The sequence below is a fragment of the Palaemon carinicauda genome, chromosome 38 (assembly GCF_036898095.1).
Source record: "Palaemon carinicauda isolate YSFRI2023 chromosome 38, ASM3689809v2, whole genome shotgun sequence".
In the NCBI taxonomy this organism is placed as follows: domain Eukaryota; kingdom Metazoa; phylum Arthropoda; class Malacostraca; order Decapoda; family Palaemonidae; genus Palaemon; species Palaemon carinicauda.
Genome location: NC_090762.1, coordinates 62,244,448 through 62,268,625, shown reverse-complemented (window position 1 = coordinate 62,268,625; position 24,178 = coordinate 62,244,448). Strand labels below are relative to the sequence as shown.

Here is a 24,178-nt window from a genome sequence, read left to right as displayed (position 1 = left end):
GCCTTTCCGAAAACCAAATTGCAAACTAGGGAATAGGTGATTACCTTCAGCAAACCTATTAAGACGTTTTGCCAGAAGACGTTCAAAAACTTTAGATAATATGGGAGTTATGGAAATTGGGCGGTAATCAGTGGGACTTGAGCTACCACAAACACAGTTACATAGAGGAGTAACATTACCAATTCTCCAACAAGTGCTAAAAGCTCCTCTTCTTGCTAACTTGCGTAAAATAACAGATAACTTTGGAGCTAAGAAATCTGCTGTCTTTATAAAAAACAAAGGAAAAATACCATTAGGGTCTACACCTCCATAAGCATCAAGGTCCATCAATAGATCTTTAATCTCACGAGATCGAAAAGCTAAACTAGTTAGTTTAGCCTCAGGAAAACAGGAATGAGGAAGTTCAAGTTTTTCATTACTCTGTTTACTGTCAAAAACATCAGCCAAAAGGGTTGCCTTTTCCTTTGGACAGTGAGTGACTGAGCCATCAGGTTTAAGTAAAGGAGGAACTGTTGCATCTACACCAAAGAGTGCAGATTTAAGGGTAGACCACCATTTATGTTCCTGAGTTGTACCAGAGAGGGTTTCTTTTATGATTAAATTGTACTCCTTTTCAGTTGAGGTATAAACTCTCTGAGCAAAAGCTCGAAGCTGAGTATAGTTGTTCCAGGTCAAATCTGATCTGTTACCCTTCCAAAGGTGATAGGCCTCCTGCTTCTCCAGATAAGCACGTCTACAATCATCATTGAACCACGGTTTGTCCTTCATTCGGTACCTTAGCACACGAGAAGGGATACGCCTATCAATTATGTTGACTAGATTCTCATTCAAAGGGACAACAGGATCTACACTATTATATAATTGTGACCAATTCAAGCACAAAAGATCATGCAAAATCCCATTCCAGTCTGCTTGGGATTTCATATAAATTTTACAAGAATATGATATATCAGGGACAGGCTGCTCAGTCTTCACTAATAATGAAATCAAGGCATGATCAGAAGTCCCGACTGGAGAACCAACCTTACTAGTTATAACGCCAGGGGAGTCAGTGTATACAAGGTCCAAGCAATTACCAGACCTGTGAGTAGCTTCATTTATGATTTGCTCACAGCCTGATTCCGAGGCAAAGTCTAAAGCTCTTAAGCCATGGCGATCGGTAGGAGAGATAGAACTTAACCACTCCCTATGGTGAGCATTAAAATCACCAACAAAGACAAACGAAGCCTTTCTATCATCTTCTTGTATCTTAGCCATAATGGTAAGAAGACAATCGAAGATAGAATCATCCATGTCTGGATTCCGGTAGATTGAACACAAATAAAAGTTGTTATGCCTGCCACAAACTTTTATTACCTGAATCTCATGACATCCACATTGATAGCAGGACTTATGAGAAGCAGGGTACTCGGTCCTAATATACACCACCATTCCCCTGGCCCTAGGAATGGAATCACGTTTCAGCATTATTGGCTTCTTAAAACCAGTTATAAGGAGCTCAGATGAGTGCCTCATATTAGAAACCAAAGTTTCTGAACACAAAAGAATATCATACTGTCTGGACGCAACTGTAAGGTCTCGGATATTTGCATGAAGACCACGAATATTGCAATACAGAAGACGACATTGACGAAATCTAGGACGTACTGGTCCCGGATTTCGCTCAATGTCTCCAGACAGCATAAGAATTAATAGAAATAAAAAAGAGACATCATACTTAAAAACTAGATTAACAAGAATTAAAACAAAAACAATATGTACAGAATAATAATAAAAGTGATTGATGATATCCATAGACTATAGTAAAAAGTCGGAAAAACTGGTCAACATGGAGGAGCCGATACACCATGCAAGGCTAAATACCCTCCAGGATAGCCACTTCAACTGAAGGGAGGACAGTAAGGATGGTTTTGAGAAGAAAAAATCAGAAAAAGGAAAAGACAACCTCTTGATAAACCACCAGGCATCCATGGCCCTTCTATTAAGCCTGCCCAACACACCATTTCAAAAAAACAAGAGGAAGGAAAAAAAATAAGATAGAATAGTGTGCCCGAGTGTACCCTCAAGCAAGAGAACTCTAACCCAAGACAGTGGAAGACCATGGTACAGAGGCTATGGCACTACCCAAGACTAGAGGACAATGGTTTAATTTTGGAGTGTCCTTCTCCTAGAAGAGCTGCTTACCACAGCTAAAGAGTCTCTTCTACCCTTACCAAGAGGAAAGTACACTGAACAAATTGCAGTGCAGTAATTAACCCCTTGGTGAAGAAGTGTTAAGTATCTCATTGTTGTCAGATGTATGAGGAAAGACGAGAATATGTAAAGAATAGGCCAGACTATTCCGTGTAAGTGTAGGCAAAGAAAAAATAAGCCGTGACTAGAGAGAGGGGTCCAATGCAATACTGTCTGGCCAGTCAAAGGATCCAATACCTCTCTAGTGGTAGTATCTCAACGGGCGGCTGGTGCCCTGGCCAACCTACTACCTATAAATATATATATATATATATATATATATATATATATATATATATATATATATATATATATATATATATATATATATATATATATATATATATATATATATATATATATATATATATATATATACTAATGTATATGCAAGTAATTCCAAGCTTTGGAACTCTGCTCCTGTATCCTCATTACATGTACATTACTCTCACAGTCATTCAACCGTAGGAGTGGATCTGTCTTCGTCAAGGATGAAGACCTTCCTGTTATATCTTACTCCACTTATATCCTTCCAGCTTGGGCTAGGTACAGACACCAGGTTGCTATTACATTGACAGTTAATAACAATGTTCCTCTTATTTATTCACCACTCGCCTGTCTGATATTTTCTGGTATTACCGCATCTTCCCAGTTAGGAATCGATCCCTTGACATTAGTGAGGGATTAATAATTCTTCCAACAATGAACCAAGTGTTGTTGCTCTTACTGACCTTCCTGTATATTCACTATAAAAGTCATTTTTTTTAGTGAGGCAGATTTGCAACGACTCACAGAGATGCCCTTTTAGCTCTGAAAAGTTTCCTGATAGCTGATTGGTCGGACAAAAATACTTCCGACTAATCAGTTAATAGGAAACTTTTCCGAGCTAAAAAGGGTACCCCTGCGAGTCGGTGCAAATCTGCCTCACTTATAAAAATTGACAATAGGTGCTGTGTTAGCCAATTGGAAACGTTCATGCCTAGCGATCTGCTGGCCTGTGGTTCGAGATCCACTCAAGCTCGATAATTTCTTGTATTGATTGTAACCTCACCATCCTCATGGCCTAAGGAGCAGGGTTTGGGGGAAAAGTCTACCTGTTGAGTTATCACCAGCCATTGCCTGGCCCTCCCTGATCCTAGTTTGGGTGAAGAGGGGGCTTGGGCGTTGATCATATTTATATATAATCAGTCTCTCGGGAAATGTCACTGTCCCTTGCCTCTGCCATTCATGAGTGACATTTAAAACCTTTAGATTGGCTTAAAGCGGTTCCACAAGAGCAAGTTTCCGGTCATCTTGTCACTAAAATTTTGACCCTGATGCCATTAATTGTCTTTAACGGTTCAAGATTTTAGTCACTCCTATCCAAAAGGTCTAAAGCAACACCCGACCACTTTTTCTGACTTAAGGTCGATACACAAATTAGCTAGCGTTTTTATTCCTTACAATATAGATATAATTGATTGCTGTAACACAAATCCTAAAGGTGGTGGTTATTAATGTGTCTTCCAGCTTGAGATACTACTGGTCCTTTGACTGGCCAGACAGTACTACATTGGATCCTTCTCTCTGGTTACGGTTCTTTCCCTTTGCCTACACATACACCGAATAGTCTGGCCTATTCTTTACAGATTCTCCTCTGTCCTCACACACCTGACAACACTGAGATTACCAAACAATTCTTCTTCACCCAAGGGTTTAACTACTGCACTGTAATTGTTCAGTGGTTACTTTCCTCTTGGTTAGGGTAAAAGAGACTTTTTAGCTATGGTAAGCAGCTCTTCTAGGAGAAGGACACTCCAAAATCAAACCATTGTTCTCTAGTCTTCGGTAGTGCCATAGCCTCTGTACCATGGTCTTCCACTGTCTTTGGTTAGAGTTCTCTTGCTTGAGGGTACACTCGGGCACACCATTCTATCTAATTTCTCTTCCTCTTGTTCTGTTAAAGTTTTTATAGTTTATATAGGAAATATTTATTTTAATGTCACAGTTCTTAAGATATTTTATTTTTCCTTGTTTCCTTTCCTCACTGGGTTACTTTCCCTGTTGGGGCCCATGGGCTTATAGCATCCTGCTTTTCCAACTAGTGTTGTAGCTTAGCATTTAATAATGATAATAATATTAACGATTTCCAGGATCATTTGCCGCGACTATTAGATATTGTATTTTTACGTCGATGTAAAATTACAGTCATCCACATTCTAGTTACTTTGATTGGACGAAGAGGGATGGCATCAAGCTTGCTTTTTTATACTACTTGCTACTTGTTGCTAAGCTTTGTGGCAAAATGCAAACCGATGAAATAAATATGCTTGTGTGCCACTCACTTTGCAATTATATATATATATATATATATATATATATATATATATATATATATATATATATATATATATATATATATATATATATATATATCTTTACCCTGCTTTTTTACTTCTTTTATAATCTTTAGGGACCCATTCTGTTAGCAGGGGGAAGGGAGGGAAGACGATGGATTGACGAACTAAGAAAGTTTGCGGTTGTGGACTGGCATAGAAAGACCTTAGACAGACGCAAGTGGTAAGACATGTCTGAGGTCTTTGTTTTACAGTGTACACACACACACACACACACATATATATATATATATATATATATATATATATATATATATATATATATACATATATATATATATATATATATATATATATATATATATATATATATATATGTTTATGTCACTATACACACATACACGCACAAACACACACATACACACACAAAATATATATATATATATATATATATATATATATATATATATATATATATATATATATATATATATATATATATGTGCGTGTGTGTATATGTATGTGTTGTTCTCAACTAAAATTCTCTTACAGCTATATTTACCACAAATCTTGAATAATCACCTCTATTATCCCTTAGAAGTTTAACGTCCTGAACATCCAACATCGTGACCATATTATTCTCATGTAATTTCCGTATTTTTCTTCCTCTGGACTTGTCTCCAAATAAAAGAACGCCTTCACAGCTTCGTACGTATCACAATAACGTTCATGGTAAACTGAGAAACACTACCACAACTACTGGCTCGGAATTCTGAGAAACACTACTCAGCTTCCCGTTGCTCCCTGATACTGCGTTCTATCGGCTGAAGTGTACAGGAAAAGATCAAAAGAGAGGAGTAAGGAGCAAATATCATATACACAGAGAAGGATTCTCGACCAAACAGGTCCAGATTAAATGTCAATTCGGGTGATGTGTAAGGTGGTGTATTTTTCATTAGATCCCGAAAGCACGGCGACTACTGGAACTATGATTCATTTTTATTTATAGAGAGCAGGACGCTCTTTCGGGATGGAAAAGATATGGGATGAATCACTTTATGAACCCTTAAACTATAGCGGAGATTTATCTAGAACTTTCTCGTTTAGACAATAGTCTGCTAATACGTTTACATCTTTTCCAAATGTATGGTTTCTTTTGTTGTGTCGCTGAATTCAAAGGATTACAATGTGTTGCATCATACAATCAGTCAGGTCAATGACTTCGTTGCCTAACTTTCGTAGAAATACTCGCTATGAATGATTAAACTATCAGGTGAAATCCGAAAGCTGCTATCCGCCTCGCGTGTGATTGCACTTATCTAATTAATGAATATTAAGTAATCAGGGCTCTAAACGTGGGAATAGCTGATACCTTTTTGAGAAGTCATTTATTTCCCAGTTAAGATTATTATTATTATTATTATTATTATTATTATTATTATTATTATTATTATTATTATTATTATTATTAGCTAAGCTACAACCCGAGCTGGAAGAGCATGATGCTATAAGCCCTAGGGCTCCAACAATGTAAAATAGTCCAGTGAGGAAAGGAAACAAGGAAATGAATAAACTACAAGTAATAACAATCAAAATAAGATATTTTAAGATCATTAAGAACATTTAATTATATCTATCATATATATGTGCGATAATTTTCAAAATATAAACAGAACTGTAATCAGAATGTCTTATATACGGTATAAGACACAATACTGAAGGGCCAATGCATGTTTTCCTCTTCACTTTGCCTTGGTTCATTTGCTTGGGTAGATCTGCATTATTTGTTTATATAAATTTTGGTAGACGATTAAACAAGCATATGTATATATATATATATATATATATATATATATATATATATATATATATATATATATATATATATATATATGTATATATATATATATATATATATATATATATATATATATATATATATATATATATATATATATATATATATATATTCATATTCACGTCTAGTATGTCTTTATTAAAGCTACATTTCTAAATCAATAAAGTCGTATTTTCATTATATTCAATTATTAAAAACTATTTTTTTTATTTAGTACTCTTAAGTTTCCAATTGCAACATCTGTCTGAACTTTAGCATATTCTATTTTCAGTATTTTATTAATTTTTGCTTATTTTAAGGTTTCCTTATTCAATAATATCATTATTATTGCTAGTAAAGGTTATATGGTAGTATGAAAAGTAGGACGTTACAAGCCCAAGGGCGCCAAAAAGGAAAATAGCGCACGAAGAAAGGAAATAAAGTAAGTAATAAATTATAAATGAAAAAATCTGAATTATATCAAGTTCAGCAATAGCATTACACAGATAGGTCACATACACATTATAGAATGAGGCCTATGACACCCTGTTCAACAGCAAAACATTTGGACCAAGTTCAAACATCTGAAGTTCCATAGAGTCAATTGGCAGATTAGGAACATCATTCCACAATCTGGCCACAACTGGAATAAAGCATCTAGAATTCTATATAGCATTGAAACTTATAATGTACAAGATAAAAAAATAGAATTAAGTACATACCTAAATACTACGTTCAGGATGCTGCTGTCTGGGAAGATCTGAATGCAATGGATGGTCAGTATTAGGGAAATTCTTATACAACACTCACAAAGAACTGACTAGTCGACGGTGCCAGAGGTTAATATCAAGATCTGAAATAAGAAATTTAATACATCGAAAGTTTTTATGCAACAAATTTAAAATGAGTCAGTAAATAAGATCAGACAGGAGAAGAATATTCAAAATATGGTAGAATGAAAACATTTCCTGAGGATAGATTGATCACAAAATATCTTAAGACTCTCAATATGAGATTTTTTTTTTATTATTATTATTATTATTATTATTATTATTATTATTATTATTATTATTATTATTATTATTATTATTATTATTATTACTTGCTAAGCTACAACCTTAGTTGGAAAAGCAGGATGCTATAAGCTCGGGGACCCCAACAAGGAAAATAGCCCAGTGAGGAGAGGAAACAAGGAAAAGTAAAATATTTTAAGAAAAATAACATCAAAATAAATATTTTCTATATAAACTATAAATCTTAACAAAGCAAGAGAAAGAGAAAAAAGATAGAATAGTGTGCCCGAGTGTACTCTCAAGCAAGGGAACTCTACCCCAGGAGGAGTCGAAGACCATGGTACAGAGGCTATGGCCCTACCGAAGACTAGAGAACAAAAGTTTGATTTTGGAGTGCCCTTCTAATAGAGGAGCTGCTTACCATAGCTAAAGAGTTTCTTCTACCCTTGCCAAGAGGGAAGTAGCCCCTGATAAACTACAGTGCTGTAGTTAACCCCTTAGGTGAAGAATTATTCGGTAATATCAGTGTTGTTAGGTGTATGAGGACAGAGGAGAATCTGTAAAGAATAGGCCAGAATATTCGGTGTATGTGTAGGCAAAGAGAGAAAGAACTGTAGCCAGAGAGAAGGATCCAGTGTAGCACTGTCTGGTCAGTCAAAGAATCCCATAACTCTCTAGCGGTTCAAATTAAAAGCAAATCGACTGAATGTATTTCTCTAAAGTATTTTTTTTTTATCAAGAATCCATCTAGAATCTTAAATGAGTTATATACAGGTAAAGACATCCAAATAGGTCTGTATATTGAGAAGCCACTGTCCCATACTTTGAGTGTTGTAAGGCTTCTCCTTCACCCCACATAATTTGAACTGTGTACTGATTTTAGTTGCATTATCATTGAGGGATTCAACAACCACAGGATATGTAATTAATGCAAAGAGAGTAGCATCCTCTCATCATCTACATATGCAACAAGCTTATTTTCTAGGCTAAACCACATACCTTGCAAATGAAATATACGTAATGCTAAGAAAGCGCCCACCTACTCCCATCTGTATAACCTGTTTTTATATTAATTTAGCTCTATTATCTGTATGTTCATCTTATTCTTTATATCATTAATTATGCTGACTAATTAAGGGATACTATTTTTATTGGTGTCCATAACAGGTTAAATTTGGTGAACGCAATCATGCAAAGATTCTCAGAAATACAATTTCTATGTTAATGATTAAAGAAAAAGAGTGAATTCTTAAAATGATGTACTTATAGAAACAGCTCCTGATTGAAGACCGAACGTAAAAAAAAATGTATATATATATATATATATATATATATATATATATATATATATATATATATATATATATATATATATATATATATATATATATATATATATATATATATATCAAGGCCAGATAAGGTATAAAGATGGTGGAACTAGTGAAGTATTTACGGGCACTATTAAATGACACAAAATTACACAATTTCTAGAATATTTGATAAGTGATCCATTGAAGCTAAAATATCAGCAATATATAATCTTTTTCTAAAACTTAGTAATATGTGATGTTTCTAAAACTTATGTATATGTGATCTCTTTCTAAAACTTAGCAATATGCAATCTCTTTCTAAAACTTAGCAATATGCAATCTAAACTTAGCAATATGCAATCTATTTCTAAAACTTAGCAATATGCAATCTAAACTTAGCAATATGCAATCTATTTCTAAAACTTAGCAATATGCAATATCTTTCTAAAACTTGGCAAATATGAATGTATATAGAATAAAATAAATCCTAGACTTTTTTTTAATTATATGGAAACTAAAGTAAGACATCTAATTATGAGCAAGTTTAGTTCTCATCCCTCATCAGCTCTACGAGGGCTGACAAAATGAGAATTAGAGCTTTTACATAGGTAAAATATTATTGAAACTACTACTGTACTAGATGTCACCACTATTTTCAAATGACCCCAATCGTTTTCCAGTTGGTCGCGTAATTTTTAATATTCCTACTATTTCATAATATGAAGTTGCTTATGGCGATGATACGTTCGTTAAGGTAATTTATTAATTGCAATTAAAATCAGTTAGGGGCTCCCCATTTTTAACAAACAGCTTGTTATGCGTTGATTATTTACCCTGCTTGCGCTATACTTTTACCGTAAACATTGAAATCAGAGTTTTCATAGTAAATTCTTACTTAGAACGCTATGTCCTTATGCCACTTAGGTTCATTTTATCTCTTTAATAAAGGACTAGGTTGTCTTAATGCGTCTTTTCCAACTGTCATTCATGAGTGACCTTTAAACCATCTTTTTTTCTGGTTGCTCCCCCGCTCGCGGTTCAACGACATGGTAAAATTATAGAATAGTTCTACAATCATTACGGAGAAGATGAGATTGGCTCTTAGTGGATTTCATGCTATTTTGCGCATATTTGATGAGAGTAACTGGCGGAAACTCATATTTGATGAGGGTAACGGGCAGAAACCCATAGTTTATGAGTTGTGGTAGCAAACCCACAAACTCCCAAGAAACAAGCATCATTAGCATAAAATTATTCGGGAATATGGTATATTTTATGGTGTTTTAAACTTTTTATGGTATTATTGTACTGTATTACAGGGTAATGTAAAACCTAATGAAAAAAAATACTCATTTTCTATAGAAAAAGGTCCTTTTTTTTTCGGTATGTTTTGAAAAAATATTTTTTATGATCAGCAGTCACTAACACAAAAGCTAAATTATAACAAAACTTGATTATGTTAACGACCATTTACCTTCTAAAATTCAGTTGATTAACTTCATGAGGAGTCGCTATGAGTGACATGTTATTTCTTATATTTCATGGTTCAGTTTCATATTTTGCTCCAACACAAATACAAACCATCGTCCTTTACTCATTGGAGATAGGTTACAGCAAAGGCTGGAATGCGGCATTTAAAACTTTTAACGAGCTGTAAACAACCAGCAGTTATTTACTGTACTCTGTCGGCAGTGGGTAAGCAACCCTCCGTACATCACTGTAATCTCACTTGGATTTCAGCTGTCATCAAGTACACTTGTTCCCCTCTGCTGGGAACTTTGGCAGTTTTTGCTCTGGAAATTATCTTTGAAATTTTCTTTAAAATTTCTTTGTTCCGTAACTGGAATACAAACCACGCTATTTAATAGGGGTGTAAGGACACCGATCCCTTTGTCGTCCAGAAAATCGACAAACTACTTATTTATTTAAATTCTCTCTTCGCCACATTGTGGTGTCCTATGTATATATATTCCGCTCTACCAGAGCTACATTTTGATATATGTATCGTTTCATGACATGTTTTTGTTAACCCATAATTCATATATTTGTAAGTGTAAGAAAACACATATATTTTGGCGGGCACTTCAATCTGACTTGGCGCCAATGTAATCCTACGTTTCCGTCCGCACCTTGTTATGTATTTCCGTGCGCATTCAAATAAAGTATCAGTTGATCTTGGTAACGCTTGTCTCTCTGTCCTTACAACTGGTGACCCCGGAGTTGAAAGTAGCATCAGCGGTTTTGGCTTTGCCATTAACGGACTTATTACGGCCGTGCTACCTTCTCTATACTCCGTTACCTTAGGCATGAGCCTGCCTTTGGTTCTCCCACACTTCGGTGCATGTAAGGCAGTAGGATGAGCTTAACCGACATATCAACTTCTCACCTCTTCGCCGACTCGTCGTCTGGCCACGATGCAGGAAGCAACACGCCCATCGCACCCAACGGCCTCGCCAAAACGCCCAAAGTCAAACTGCAGCCCTTTTCTCAACACAACACCGCTTCCTGGTTCCTGAGAGCGGACGTACTCTTCCGCGTCGCTAGACTCAGCGACTCCTGCGCCAAGGCTGACATCGTTCTCACTTCCATACCTGAAGAGGTATTCGACAAGATTTCCCCATGGCTCGACCCCCAGGCCGGCCAAGTTTCATACGACGACCTGAGAACGAAACTCATCGGTATCTACTCCCTCTCCGTCTCAGCAAGGGCACAGAAAGTACTGGACCTCGCCGGCAAGCCCATGGGTGACACCTCTCCTGTCGAGGCGTGGGACGAGCTAACCGGCCTGCTTTTGCTCCCCGAAACAGACAGCAACGGCCGACGACGTGAGATTAGCTTATCTCGCGAGATCTTTCTTCGACGCCTACCACAGGACGTAAGGGCCCGATTGACAGACGCCGACACGCTCCCGATGAACGAACTCCTGTCGAAGGCTCAGAAGCTCCACGAGGCCTCCAAAGCATCTCGCCTCGGAGCATCATCGTCAACACCGCCTTCGTTCTCCTCCTTCAGCAGCTGCTCTTCCATAGACTCCTCGGCAACGGCCCCTGAGGACGACGAGATCAACGTTCTATCAAGAAAGAAACCGCCGCAACCAACACGACCGAACCCTAGGACTAACCCAGCATGGTGCTTCTACCACCAACAGTTCGGCAGCGAAGCCAAGAAATGTAGAGCACCATGCAGTTTCCTTAGGAGACGACGCCAGAAGCATCCACCTGCCACCATCGCAGCCGCAGATAACCAAAACAAGAATGGTTTCTATATCCTCGATACCATTTCCAACCGTAGACTCATGGTAGACACCGGCGCAACGCAGTCAACGTTCCCACCTTCCAAGTCCGACCTAGACCGTGGTCCCGACAAAAACGCTCCCTCACTCATCGCCGCCAACGGATCTCCCATACGGTGCTATGGGATTAGGACCCTCAAGATATCTATCATGGGCGTTCGTATTCGTGGCCCTTCGCCATCGCCGACGTCAATCGCCCCCTCCTTGGTGCGGATTTCCTCGCCCACCACGAACTCCTTGTCGATGTCGCTAACAAACGTCTCATCGACACGGGAACCTGCCAGTCCCGCGCCCTAGAACACGGCCCTGCAACAATGTCCGTATCCGCCGTAACGACGCACCCCTATGCCGACCTCCTACAAGAATTTCCCGAGGTTTTCAAGCCTGAGCTCCGACACTCGCCAGGCTCCCCGTCCAAGCATGGCATCTACCACCACATCACAACGACAGGACCTCCCACTCACGCCAAATTCCGCCGCCTCCCGCCTCAGAAACTGAAGGATGCCAAACGCGCCTTCGAGGACATGGAACGCATGGGTATCTGTAAGAAAGCATCGAACCCCTGGGCATCACCCCTGCACATGGTTAAAAAGCCGGACGGGTCCTGGAGACCTTGCGGCGACTACAGGCGCCTCAACCTCATCACAACGCCCGATCACTACCCGCTGCCCAACATGCAGGACCTAACGAACGCGTTGCACGGCGCAAAGTTTTTTACCAAGATGGACCTTCTCAAGTCTTACTTCCAGGTCCCCGTATTCCCGGAAGATATCCCGAAAACTGCCATTGTAACGCCGTTCGGATCCTACACCTTCGCATACTCAACCTTCGGTCTACGCAACGCCGGGGCAACCTTCCAACGACTAATGGATAGCATTCTGGGTGACCTACCTTTCTGCGTCTGCTACGTCGACGACATCCTGATATTCTCGAAAACCAAGGAGGAATACCGGGGACACGTCCGCACCGTCCTAAAGCGCCTACAGGAGAACGGCCTAGTCGTACGCTTCGACAAATGTACGTTCGGTGCGGAGGGAGTGGGTTTCCTTGGTCACCGTGTATCCTCGCGCGGGGTAAAACCCATGACAACCAAAGTCGACGCCATCAGGAAGTTCCCAATACCTACGACCATTCGCCAACTTCAGGAGTTCTTGGGAATGGTCAATTACTACAGGCGCTTCATCCCCAACATCGCACAAACCCTGTCACCCCTCAACGACGTCCTGAAAGGAAAAGCAAAAAAACTTGAGTGGGGCTTGCCCCAGCAACAGGCATTCGCTCGGACGAAGGATGCCCTTGCGAATGCCATCACCCTGGCTCATTTCGACGACGACGCGCCCCTGCGACTAACGACCGACGCCAGCAACGTCGCCTGCGGGGCTGTGCTTGAGCAACTCGTCGATGGTTCTCCTCGACCGCTGGCATTCTTCAGCAAGAAATTGAAACCCGCCGAAACAAGATACAGCACCTTCGATAGGGAACTCCTCGCCGTCCGCCACTTCAGGCACATCTTGGAGGGTACCCCCTTCACGATTGCAACGGATCATCAACCCCTCGTCCACGCCTTCACGAAATCAACGGACGCATGGTCATCCCGACAACAACGTCATCTCGCATCAATCGCCGAATTCGGGTGCACCATACGTTACGTCCCAGGAAAGAAAAACCCAGTCGCGGACGCCCTTTCAAGGATTGAAATTGACGCGATCCACCTGGGAATCGACTACGCCAATCTCGCAACCGAACAACGCACCGACCGAGAAGCACAGGTTCACCTGACGGAGCCATCCGCGCTCAAGATAAGTGCGGTTCCCCTCGGACCAGCAGGAGTAACTATTCTTTGCGACACCAGCACGGGCCGCCCTCGTCCCTGGGTACCAGCCTCCTGCAGAAGGAAAATATTCGATATCATCCATGGACTTTCGCACCCCTCAGGACGCACCACCGCTCGTCTTCTGTCTGAAAAGTTTGTCTGGCCAGGGATAAAAAAGGACGCCCGTGAATGGGCAAGGTCATGCATCAACTGCCAGTCAAGCAAGGTCAGCCGTCACACCGAATCGGGGGTGGGCGATTTTCCCCAGCCAAAAAGACGTTTCGGACATATACACATCGACGTCGTGGGACCATTGCCCCCTTCTGGATCCGCTCGCTACCTACTTACGATTATTGATCGCTCCACGAGGTGGTTGGAGGCATCGCCGATGACCGAAGCTACGACTCAAGCATGTGCCGAAGCCCTCCTGTCAAGCTGGGTGAGCAGGTTTGGCGTTCCTGACGACATCACGACTGACAGAGGCCCCGCTTTCCTCTCAGAAATATGGCTTGCTTTGGCGAACCTGATGGGGACGACGCTCCACAGCACCACGGCATACAACCCCGCGGCAAACGGCATGGTCGAAAAAACGCACCGCGCCCTCAAGGCGTCCCTGATGGCGAGCTGCACCGACGGGGACTGGAAATCACGACTTCCTTGGGTACTCCTCGGCCTTCGCACCGCCCCTCGCGCAGACGGCGAACCTTCGCCCGCCGAAAAAGTTTACGGGGAAGCGCTCGCAGTTCCTGGCGAATTCTTTCCCTCATCAACCGACGACACGCAGCTGGATCACCTAAGGGACATCGCCAGGTAGTTCAGGCCGTGTCTCAAAACTTACCAGGACAGAACCAAGCACTTCAAGCCAAAAAGCCTGGATGACTGCAAGTATGTTTTCGTCCGTGTCGACGCTCATCGACAACCACTGACTAGACCTTATCGAGGTCCCTACCAGGTTATTAAAAAGACAACGAAAGCCTTCCTTCTCGACGTCCATGGCCAAGAGGACTGGGTCTCTATAGACCGCGTGAAACCAGCGTTTCTCGAAGGAAGCGACACCGCCTCCGCTGGACCTGGCAGACCCAGAGTTCCGCCACAAAACAAGCCACCCAACGAAGGAAAAATCATCAAATGACGTCAAGAGGAAGAGATCCTTACACCGACCGCCAGCGCGCCCCTCCGTTCAAAAACAAGAGGAACCCTCCGACGCCCGAAGAGATACAAAGATTGATCATCAGCCCTCTACGCCGCCCGATGTCTTGGGGGGGGAGTACTTGTAAGGACACCGATCCCTTCGTCGTCCAGAAAATCGACAAACTACTTATTTATTTAAATTCTCTCTTCGCCACACTGTGGTGTCCTATGTATATATATTCCGCTCTACCAGAGCTACATTTTGATACATGTATCGTTTCATGACATGTTTTTGTTAACCCATAATTCATATACAGTATTTGTAAGTGTAAGAAAACACATATATTTTGGCGGGCACTTCAATCTGACTTGGCGCCAATGTAATCCTACGTTTCCGTCCGCACCTTGTTATGTATTTCCGTGCGCAATCAAATAAAGTATCAGTTGATCTTGGTGACACTTGTCTCTCTGTCCTTACAGGGGTATTACTTTCGACGTAGCTGAAATAACGAGCCATTAAAATTTAACGAGGGTTTACTACCCACACCGCTAGTTAGCGGGGGTAGGGGAGGGTAGCTTGCTACCCGCCCCCTCACACACACCTGTGCTTGAACTCACTTTGCTCTTGGCTCGGATGGTAGTCGGACGTGTCCGCTGTCATCCTCGCCGCTCATTGGCAGCCATTAATGCTTTTTTGCTTTTTCTTTGACAGTTTTGTGTGTAAAGTTGGCCTCTGCTATTATGCGCTCCTGCCCTGGATTACCCGACCACCCCTGTGGAACATTCATGTCGGCGGTCGAGACAGATCCTCACGCTCTTTGTCCTTACTGTGGGGGCCAACGGTGTGATAGCGATAAAAAGTGTAGTGAGTGTAGGAAGTGGTCTACCTCCCAGTGGGAGAGGTTTTCGCAGCGACGGAAGAAGAAGTCCAAACGGGATATTTTTCCTTCGAAGGTTTCTTTGAAAGGAGAAAAACCCAAGATCTCTTTTTCCGTTGCTCAAACCTCCTCCGAAGCTCCCACTCGGTCGGTCTCTTTTGAGAGACCGTCGAGTGGTAGCGTAGACTGTTGTACTATTTTCCAAACTCGGGGTTCGAGAGATGGCGTTGCTTCCCCTAGCGAAGCAGCCTCACCTCTCCCCCCGAGGGAGGATTTGTCATTAATCTCTTTGTTTCAGATTTGGTCTTCCTTGGGGCTTGAGGGTTCGCACTTCAAGGAAGTCTTACTTGACTACATCCGATTGGGTGCCGCTGTCAAGCAATCGCCGCCTCCGGCAGAGGTTGATCCTCTGTCGATTATCGACGTTGTGGTGTCAGAGGTATCCAATGCGGTATCACCCATCACCTCTGCCTCTTCAAACCCTACGGTAGCTGACGGCTTAGTTTCTCCCGATCCTGTTCAACCAACGAGGGAGAAACTAAGTCCAACAGTCTCTCCTGTTAGTGTTTCTCCCACTCAAGGGAGTTCACTTACAGAGACTCCTCTTCGGAGGACTGCAGAAGGCCTTCCTTCACCTGCGGTGAAGAGGCACCTCTTTGGTTCTACATCTTCGTTGCAGTCCCCCGCAGAGGAGCCTCGTCATCGATCACCGACTGTTCCTGCTTTGGTCCTGGACCTTCCTGCGGATCGTTCGCGATCTCTTTCGGTGGAAGGTCGTCCTTTCAAAGGACACGTCGACCTTCCACCAGACAGACCTGCCGACCTGCCGTCGCCTTTCCTGGATGCTGATGCTCGCTACGCGCCAACGAAACCTGACTTCCACGCTCGTCAGGCCTCGTCAACTAACCCTAATACAGGGCATCAAGGGCTTATGCGCCAACGCGCGCATGCTTCCCATACGCGCTATGCACGTAACCATGAACATATGCGCCAACATTCTCCTGCGCGCCAGGCTTTGCCTGAGCAGATAGACATACGCCCACGCCCAGCTGCGTGCCAATCCTCACCTGCGCGTCAGCGCTCTCCTGTGCGCCATGAACCTCCTGCGCGCCAGTGCTGTCCAACGCGCCAGCTTTCTCCTGTGTGCCAGTGCTCTCTTGCGCACCAGCGCTCTCTTGTACGCCAGCGCTCTCCTACGTGCCAGTGATCTCCTGCGCGCCAGCTCTCGTTCGCGCGCTAGCGCTCGTTCGCGCGCTAGCGCTCGTTCGCGCGCTAGCGCTCGTTCGCGCGCTAGCGCTCGCTCGCGCGCCAGCGCTTGTCCGCGCGCCAGCGCCCATGCCCAGCAGTCATCTCTCATGCGCGCCCACGATCTTCTGATCTGGGCGCTGTTGGGAAGTCTAGGTTGACTTCTCCCACGCGCCAGCACTCGCCTACGCGCCAGCACTCGCCTACGCGCCAGCACTCGCCTACGCGCCAGCACTCGCCTATGCGCCAGCTTTTTCCAGCGCGCCAGCGCTCGCCATCTCGCCGACACGCGTATTCACCTGCACGCATCCATGAGGATACGCGCGCGCCCTCGCCCATCCTCTCCTGCAGTTGTGCGCCCTCATTCTGACGCACGCCCACAAGACGCGCGCCCACGAGCAGCACAAGCTTCAACTGCGCGCCCGCGCGCCCGCGCGCCCGCGCGCCCGCGCGCCCGCGCGCCAGGGGTATCTCTCCTGTGCGCGCTCGCCCTACGACTACTTCAGGGACACGCAAACTCTCGCCCGCGCGATCGCGCACCCGCGCACTCAATGCCCTGATCCTGCGGGTCCACGCACGCGCGAATATTCTCCCGCGCACGCCAACAGTCTCCCGCGCGCGCTCCTGTGTGCCCACAGTCTCCCGCGCGCGCTCTTGTGTGCCCACAGTCTCCCGCGCGCGCTCTTGTGTGCCCACAGTCTCCCGCGCGCTCTCCTGTGCGCCATCAGTCTCCCGCGCGCGCGTCAGCAGTCTCCCGCGCGCGCACCAGCAGTCTCCTGCGCGCGATTCCCGGTATTCTCCTTTGCGCGAACACCATTACGCGCCCCCGCGCGAGCGTCAATATCCTCCCGCGCTCGAGACTGCTGAACAACGTACGGCAAGGTCGCCATCGCCTCAGTCCCCCTCCCCGCAAACGCATAGCAGCGCGTATTGTGGCGGAAGGGAAACATCTAGAGGGGTCCAGGATCCCTAAGCTTTTCCAGGCGAACCCACCAATGAGAACTCCTCCCAGGGATTCTTCAATTCCTGTCCCTTCAAAGGGGGTGTCTGACAGCGCGTCTGTCAGCCAACAGCCTTGGTTCGGGGCACTAATCAGAGCCGTGACATAGGCGTTCAAGCCTGTTTTCTCTGAATTAGGTCACAGTTCCTTGGCTGTTTCTACCCCTTTGAAGAGAAAAAGAGGAGTTCTGGACGCGGTAACTTCTCAAGGGCTAAGTTGACTCCACGTAAGCCTTCGAGGCAGGTTCCTTCTTTCCCCCAGACTATCTCTCCTTCCCTGTCGGACGAGGACTTCCCGTCCTCGGGAATCACGTGAGGTGAGACTTTCCCCCATCGCACCAATGGGGGAAACCTCTCCTCGCGCTGAGATGTCTTCTCAAGTGGGGGCTGGAAGGAACTTACCATCTTCATCAATGTTGAGTCCTACATCCTTCCCAGGAAGGAGTCTAAGGACTCTAAGACATTACCAAAGTCCTCTACAAGGACCAGGACGGAGCCAACTAGCCACTCAGAGAACGTCTGCGACTCTCCCTAAGAATAGCCTTTTGGGACAGGAGACTTCACTGCAAGTCCGACGTCAGGAGGAGAACAGCAAGAGTCAGAACATGCGTTTTGGTAAGTTCTGACTCTAATGAGGGCTCTCAACGGGTTTTCCGATCCAGAGATCCCTCCTCGAAAGGGCAAGGACACGGTCTTGGACCGTGTATTCGGTACTCAGAAACCCTCTAAGGCCAGTGCAGCTCTGCCCTGGTCTCAAGGGGTTAAGAGTACCAGAGACAAGATTGCTGTACAGCTCTCCGAGATGTCCTCCTCCAACCGTTCCAGTGCCACCAACAAGCTCCTGCCACCTCCTTGCATACAGCAGAGGAGGTACTTTGAGATCCTGGAGGAGCCTTGTTTAGCTCTTCCTCTCCTCCACTCGTTGGAAGAACTTACCTGGGGAGTCCCTCTTGAGAGACTCTCCAACTGGCAGGTCTCATTCTCGGCAACCGAGATCCTTAACCAGGAGAAAGTTGCGAAGTGTGCTACGCAAGCCACTTCGTGGCTCAACATCTGGTTAGGGACCTTAGGTATCCTGATACGCTCTGAGGATTTCTCCAAAGAACGTACCAGGAAAGCTATGGAGACATTCCTTCTCTCAAGCACTTGCACAATCGAGTTTCTGGACCACCAAGTCTCGAACTTGTGGGCAAACACCATCCTGAAACATAGGGATGCGGTGGCTGAGAGATTCCATCAGAAGGTCCCTAGCACCGAGATCAATAGGCTCAGACATTCCTCTTTAGAGGGATCCATCTTGTTTGAGCGTAAGGATGTGAAACAGGCCACTGAGAGGTGGAGGAAGTCTAATCAAGACTCCCCCCTTCATAGGGCTTTAACATCTAAGCCCTATAAGCCTCCATCACCACAGCAGTCCCATCCAGCCAAGACAGTTAAATCGACGACAGCAGCGAAGACCGTGGTGTCTAAGCCCTTTCCTGTCAAGGATAGGAAAGGCAAAAAGTCCTCCAGGGGAGGCAAGAATCCTAGAGGGAGCAGCCGAGGCCGCAAACGCTAGGATTGGCAGTCCCCCTGCATGTCCACCAGTGGGGGGATGCCTACAAAGTTGCTCAGACAGGTGGAAGCAACTCGGGGCCGATTCCTGGATGATTTCCGTAATCAGTCAGGGATATCGCGTCCCGTTCACAACATCTCTACCTCCCCTGATGATAAATTCAGTGTCATTGAGCTCCCTTGCCATGGGATTGGCAAGGGGGCAAGCCCTTCGGGTAGAAGTCCAGACCCTGTTGAAGAAGTGCGCTCTCCAAGAGGTCCTCGATGAATCTCCAGGCTTCTTCAGTCGACTCTTTCTTGTAAAGAAGGCGTCTGGAGGCTGGAGACCAGTCATCGACCTCTCAGCTCTGAACAAGTTTGTCAAAAAAACTCCGTTCAGCATGGAGACGGCGGACACGGTCAGACTAGCAGTGAGACCGCAAGACTTCATGTGTACACTGGACTTAAAGGACGCGTACTCCCAGATCCCAGTCGATCCGTCTTCAAGGAAGTACTTAAGATTCAGCCTAGACAACAAAAAGTACCAGTTCAAGGTGCTGTGCTTCGGTCTCTCCACAGCACCACAAGTTTTCACCAGAGTGTTCACCCTAATATCTTTATGGGCACACAGGATTGGCATCCGTCTCCTCCGTTATCTGGACGACTGGTTAATCCTAGCAGACTCGGTGTCATTGGGACAAACTTCTGAGACTTTGCCAAGATCTAGGGATCATGGTAAATCTCAAGAAGTCCTCACTGCTTCCCACTCAAAGACTGGTATACCTAGGCATGATTATTGACACCAATCTCCACAAAGCCTTCCCATCAGACGACAGGATAGCAAGGCTGAGGAAGGTCGCAAGTCCTTTTCTCAGACGAGAAGAACTTCCAGCCCAATCTTGGTTACGTCTCGTCGGTCACCTTTCATCGCTGGCTCGTCTAGTTCCCAACGGTCGTCTCAGGATGAGATCCCTCCAGTGGCGACTCAAGTCCCGGTGGAATCAAGGTTACGATTCCCCGGACGTCCAGATCCGTATGGGACCTGCGGAACTGACGGACCGCCAGTGGTAGGTGGCAGATGAGAACCTACGAAAAGGAATGGATCTTCTTGTCCTCCCCCTGGATTTGATGCTGTTTTCGGACGCTTCAAAGAAAGGGTGGGGGGCCCACGTGCTGCACCACACGACCTCAGGCCTTTGGTCAGAGTCAGAAAAGTATCTCCGTATAAATCTCCTAGAGATGAAGGCCATCTTCCTGGCTCTTCAACAGTTCCAACAGTACCTGGCAAGTCACTCTGTGGTGGTGATGAGCGACAACACCACAGTAGTGGCCCACATTAACAAACAAGGAGGTAATTTTTTGCAGCAACTATCCCATCTAGCAGTAGAGATACTGAGATGGGCCGAAATCCACTCGATACCACTATCGGCACGCTTCATTCCAGGCAAAAGGAATGTGCTCGCCGATAATCTGAGCAGAGCGTCTCAGATAGTGAGTACCGAGTGGTCTTTGGATCATCTAGTAGCCAACAAAGTCCTGACTTTGTGGGGTTCTCCGACTGTGGATCTTTTCGCAACGGCCCTGAACTTCAGGCTCCCGCTGTACTGCTCCCCTGTCCCAGACCCCAAGGCTCTCTGGCAAGATGCTTTCCAACAACGGTGGGACATCATTGATGTTTACGCCTTTCCCCCGTTCTGTCTGATGAGGAGGGTGCTCAACAAGACCAGAACATCGGTCAATCTTTCAATGACCCTTATAGCTCTGCTATGGCATCATGGTTTCCGGACCTTCTGTAACTCCTAACGGAGCTACCAAGAGAACTTCCTCCACGACACAATCTTCTCAAACAACCACATGCCAACATCTTCCACAAAGCCATAGCTTCACTTCGACTTCACGCCTGGAGACTATCCAGCATCTCCTCTCTGAGAGAGGATTTTCGCAACAAGTTGCTGTCAGGATGTCTGGACACCTGCGAAAGTCATCTGCAGCAGTCTACCAGGAAAAGTGGAAAGTCTTCTGTGGTTGGTGTCGTGGAAGGGGTATCTCTCCACTCGATGCCACTATTCCAACAATAGCGGAGTTCCTCGTGTATTTGTGGGAAGAAATGCGTCTTTCAGTCTCGGCAGTGAAAGGCTATCTCTCAGCCTTAAGTCTAGCCTTCAGGCTGAAAGGAATGGACACTTCTTCATTGCTAGAACTTTCTCTACTCATACATAGTTATGAACTTACCTGCCCTCAGTCGGAAGTGAGACCTCCCCCATGGAACGTGGTTCGAGTTCTCAGGTCTCTTAAGAGACCTTCCTATGAACCATTACGCCAGGCATCAGATCGCCACCTAACCTGGAAGACGGTGTTCCTGCTAGCTTTGCCTCGGCCAAGCGAGTCAGCGAATTTCATGGTCTCTCGTATGACATCGCCCATTCAAGGGGATGGGGGGAGGAAACGTTTAGCTTCGTCCCTGAGTTTATTGCTAAGACTCAGAATCCTGGAGTGGCGGATTCTCGATTCGACTCTTTCCGGATTTCTAGTTCCAGACGCGGGTGCGATAGGTGAAAATCCGCGAAGTAGTGACATCATATTTACCTATTTATTTAACATGTATATTCGGACTTTTAAAACCTTCCCTTGTACGTAGTACTGTTAACAAACCACCCTTTAATGTACAGAACACTTAATGCATGTACTACAGCACCCTAAACTAAAACAGGCACAAATATTAAAGGCGATTTTATATCATGCGTTTCCTAAACACCTAAAAAGCACGATAAAAAATGGCAACCAATGTTTTGTTTACGTTCATCTCTGATCATAATGAAGAAACAAACTCATTTAGTGTACAGTACACATATATGTATAGGTTAGTTTTTGCATCGATTATATTGATTATACAGTACTGTATGTTGATTTTTTTATTACCAATGTTTTAGTTTACGTATTTTTCTTAGGACTTCCAAATGAAATGTTTTTCTTTATGACGCCGCCTGAAACGACGGCGTGTACGCTCAGTAAACAACCACGCTCAGAACAAACAAGGCATTTAACGCGCATGATGATAGTGATAAATAATGATACAGTACATACAGTATTTACAGTAAAAGCATTTACAAAATATGTTACCTTACAAATATAAATTATACAGTATTGTACGTAGCAAAGCAGGAAAACAATTTACGAGAGAGAGAGAGAGAGAGAGAGAGAGAGAGAGAGAGAGAGAGAGAGAGAGAGAGAGAGAGAGAGAGATTGTTTTACGTACGTAAATGTAAATTTTAAACAAAAAAAATATGATAGGTTACAACATGTAGACTTTTAACCCTGGATAGGTACGGTGGGTCGTTTGCGACCCCGAGCGTCAAAAAAAAACAGGTTTTTCTCACGTGACTCACCCCTGTGACTGAATTTGTGGGTGATCGACCTGCAGGAGGTGTCTCCCCTACACGCTCTAGTAGTGTCCAGATGTGCATTGCTGTAGCTGTACTCCTTCCCCGATTTCTGAGACGCGTCGGGGTCGTTCGCGTCCGAGTTTACCCTTCTGAGGTACAGTGAACCCTCGCTACTTCGCGGTTCGACCATCGCGGATTCACCACTTCGCGGATTTTTTCCATAACCCATATATATACAGTAATATATATATATATATGTATGCATGTATTTATGTATATATGTAGGTATGTATATGTGTATACATATAAATATATATATATATATACACACACACACACACACATATATATATATATATATATATATATATATATATATATATATATATATATATATATATATATATATATATATATATATCTATATATCTAAAGTAGGAAGATGTGATGTAGTTCTAAGGGAAAAGTATGGGAAATATGTCTGGGTAATAAGCAAAGCTCTACCTCCAGTTTGTTTCTACATTATGATCAGAGATAAATGTAAACAAAACATTGGTTGCCATTTTTTATCGTGCTTTTTAGCATGTTTAGGAAATGCATGATATAAAATCACCTTTAATATTTGTGCCTGTTTTAGTTTAGGGTACTGTAGTACATGCATTAAGTGTTCTGTACATTAAAGGGTAGTTTGTTAACAGTACTACGTACAAGGGAAGGTTTTAAAAGTCTGAATATACATGTTGAATAAATAGGTAAATATGGTGTCACTACTTCGCGGATTTTCACCTATCGCGGCCGCGACTGGAACCTATCTACCGCGATAAACGAGGGTTCACTGTAGTTTGCATAATTATCAAAGTTATTACGTATTATGAAATTGTCGTAGAATGGTGCAACTTGTATAGGTTATCAGTTGTGGAAAGTCTTGGTGGATTGTTTGGCTACCATGTGCATGTTTTTTTCTTTAGTTAAAATGTCGTTCATCACCACGAGGACCATTTTACCGCGAGTGCCCCTTTTTCATTTTTTTTCATTTTTTTGCCAAGTCATTTTTCCGTAAGATATTGCCAAATAGTGTCGTAAAACTTTTGCTTGTTTAGTGTTGGAAAGTGTGTCTAGATGATCTGGCTACCCATGCATGACTTTGTTTTTGTCAGATACGACGTAGTTATT

At 43.9% G+C, this 24,178-nt stretch overlaps 1 protein-coding gene and 1 long non-coding RNA gene across 4 annotated transcripts in view; one reads left to right on the top strand and one right to left on the bottom strand.

Annotated features, from left to right (window-relative positions):
- LOC137630219 (uncharacterized) overlaps positions 1 to 5,291 on the bottom strand; it is a 16,998-nt gene extending 11,707 nt beyond the window's left edge. For all 3 annotated transcript variants that reach the window (XM_068361671.1, XM_068361673.1, XM_068361672.1), the window contains exon 1: positions 5,151 to 5,291. In XM_068361671.1, coding sequence (XP_068217772.1) covers positions 5,151 to 5,202 — 52 coding nt within the window. In that variant the 5' untranslated portion in view covers positions 5,203 to 5,291. The remainder of the gene's footprint in view (positions 1 to 5,150) is intronic.
- A 4,081-nt stretch (positions 5,292 to 9,372) lies between these two features.
- LOC137630674 (uncharacterized) overlaps positions 9,373 to 24,178 on the top strand; it is a 109,826-nt gene continuing 95,020 nt past the window's right edge. The window contains exon 1 of the long non-coding RNA XR_011041757.1: positions 9,373 to 9,485. This is a non-coding gene — a long non-coding RNA (uncharacterized lncRNA). The remainder of the gene's footprint in view (positions 9,486 to 24,178) is intronic.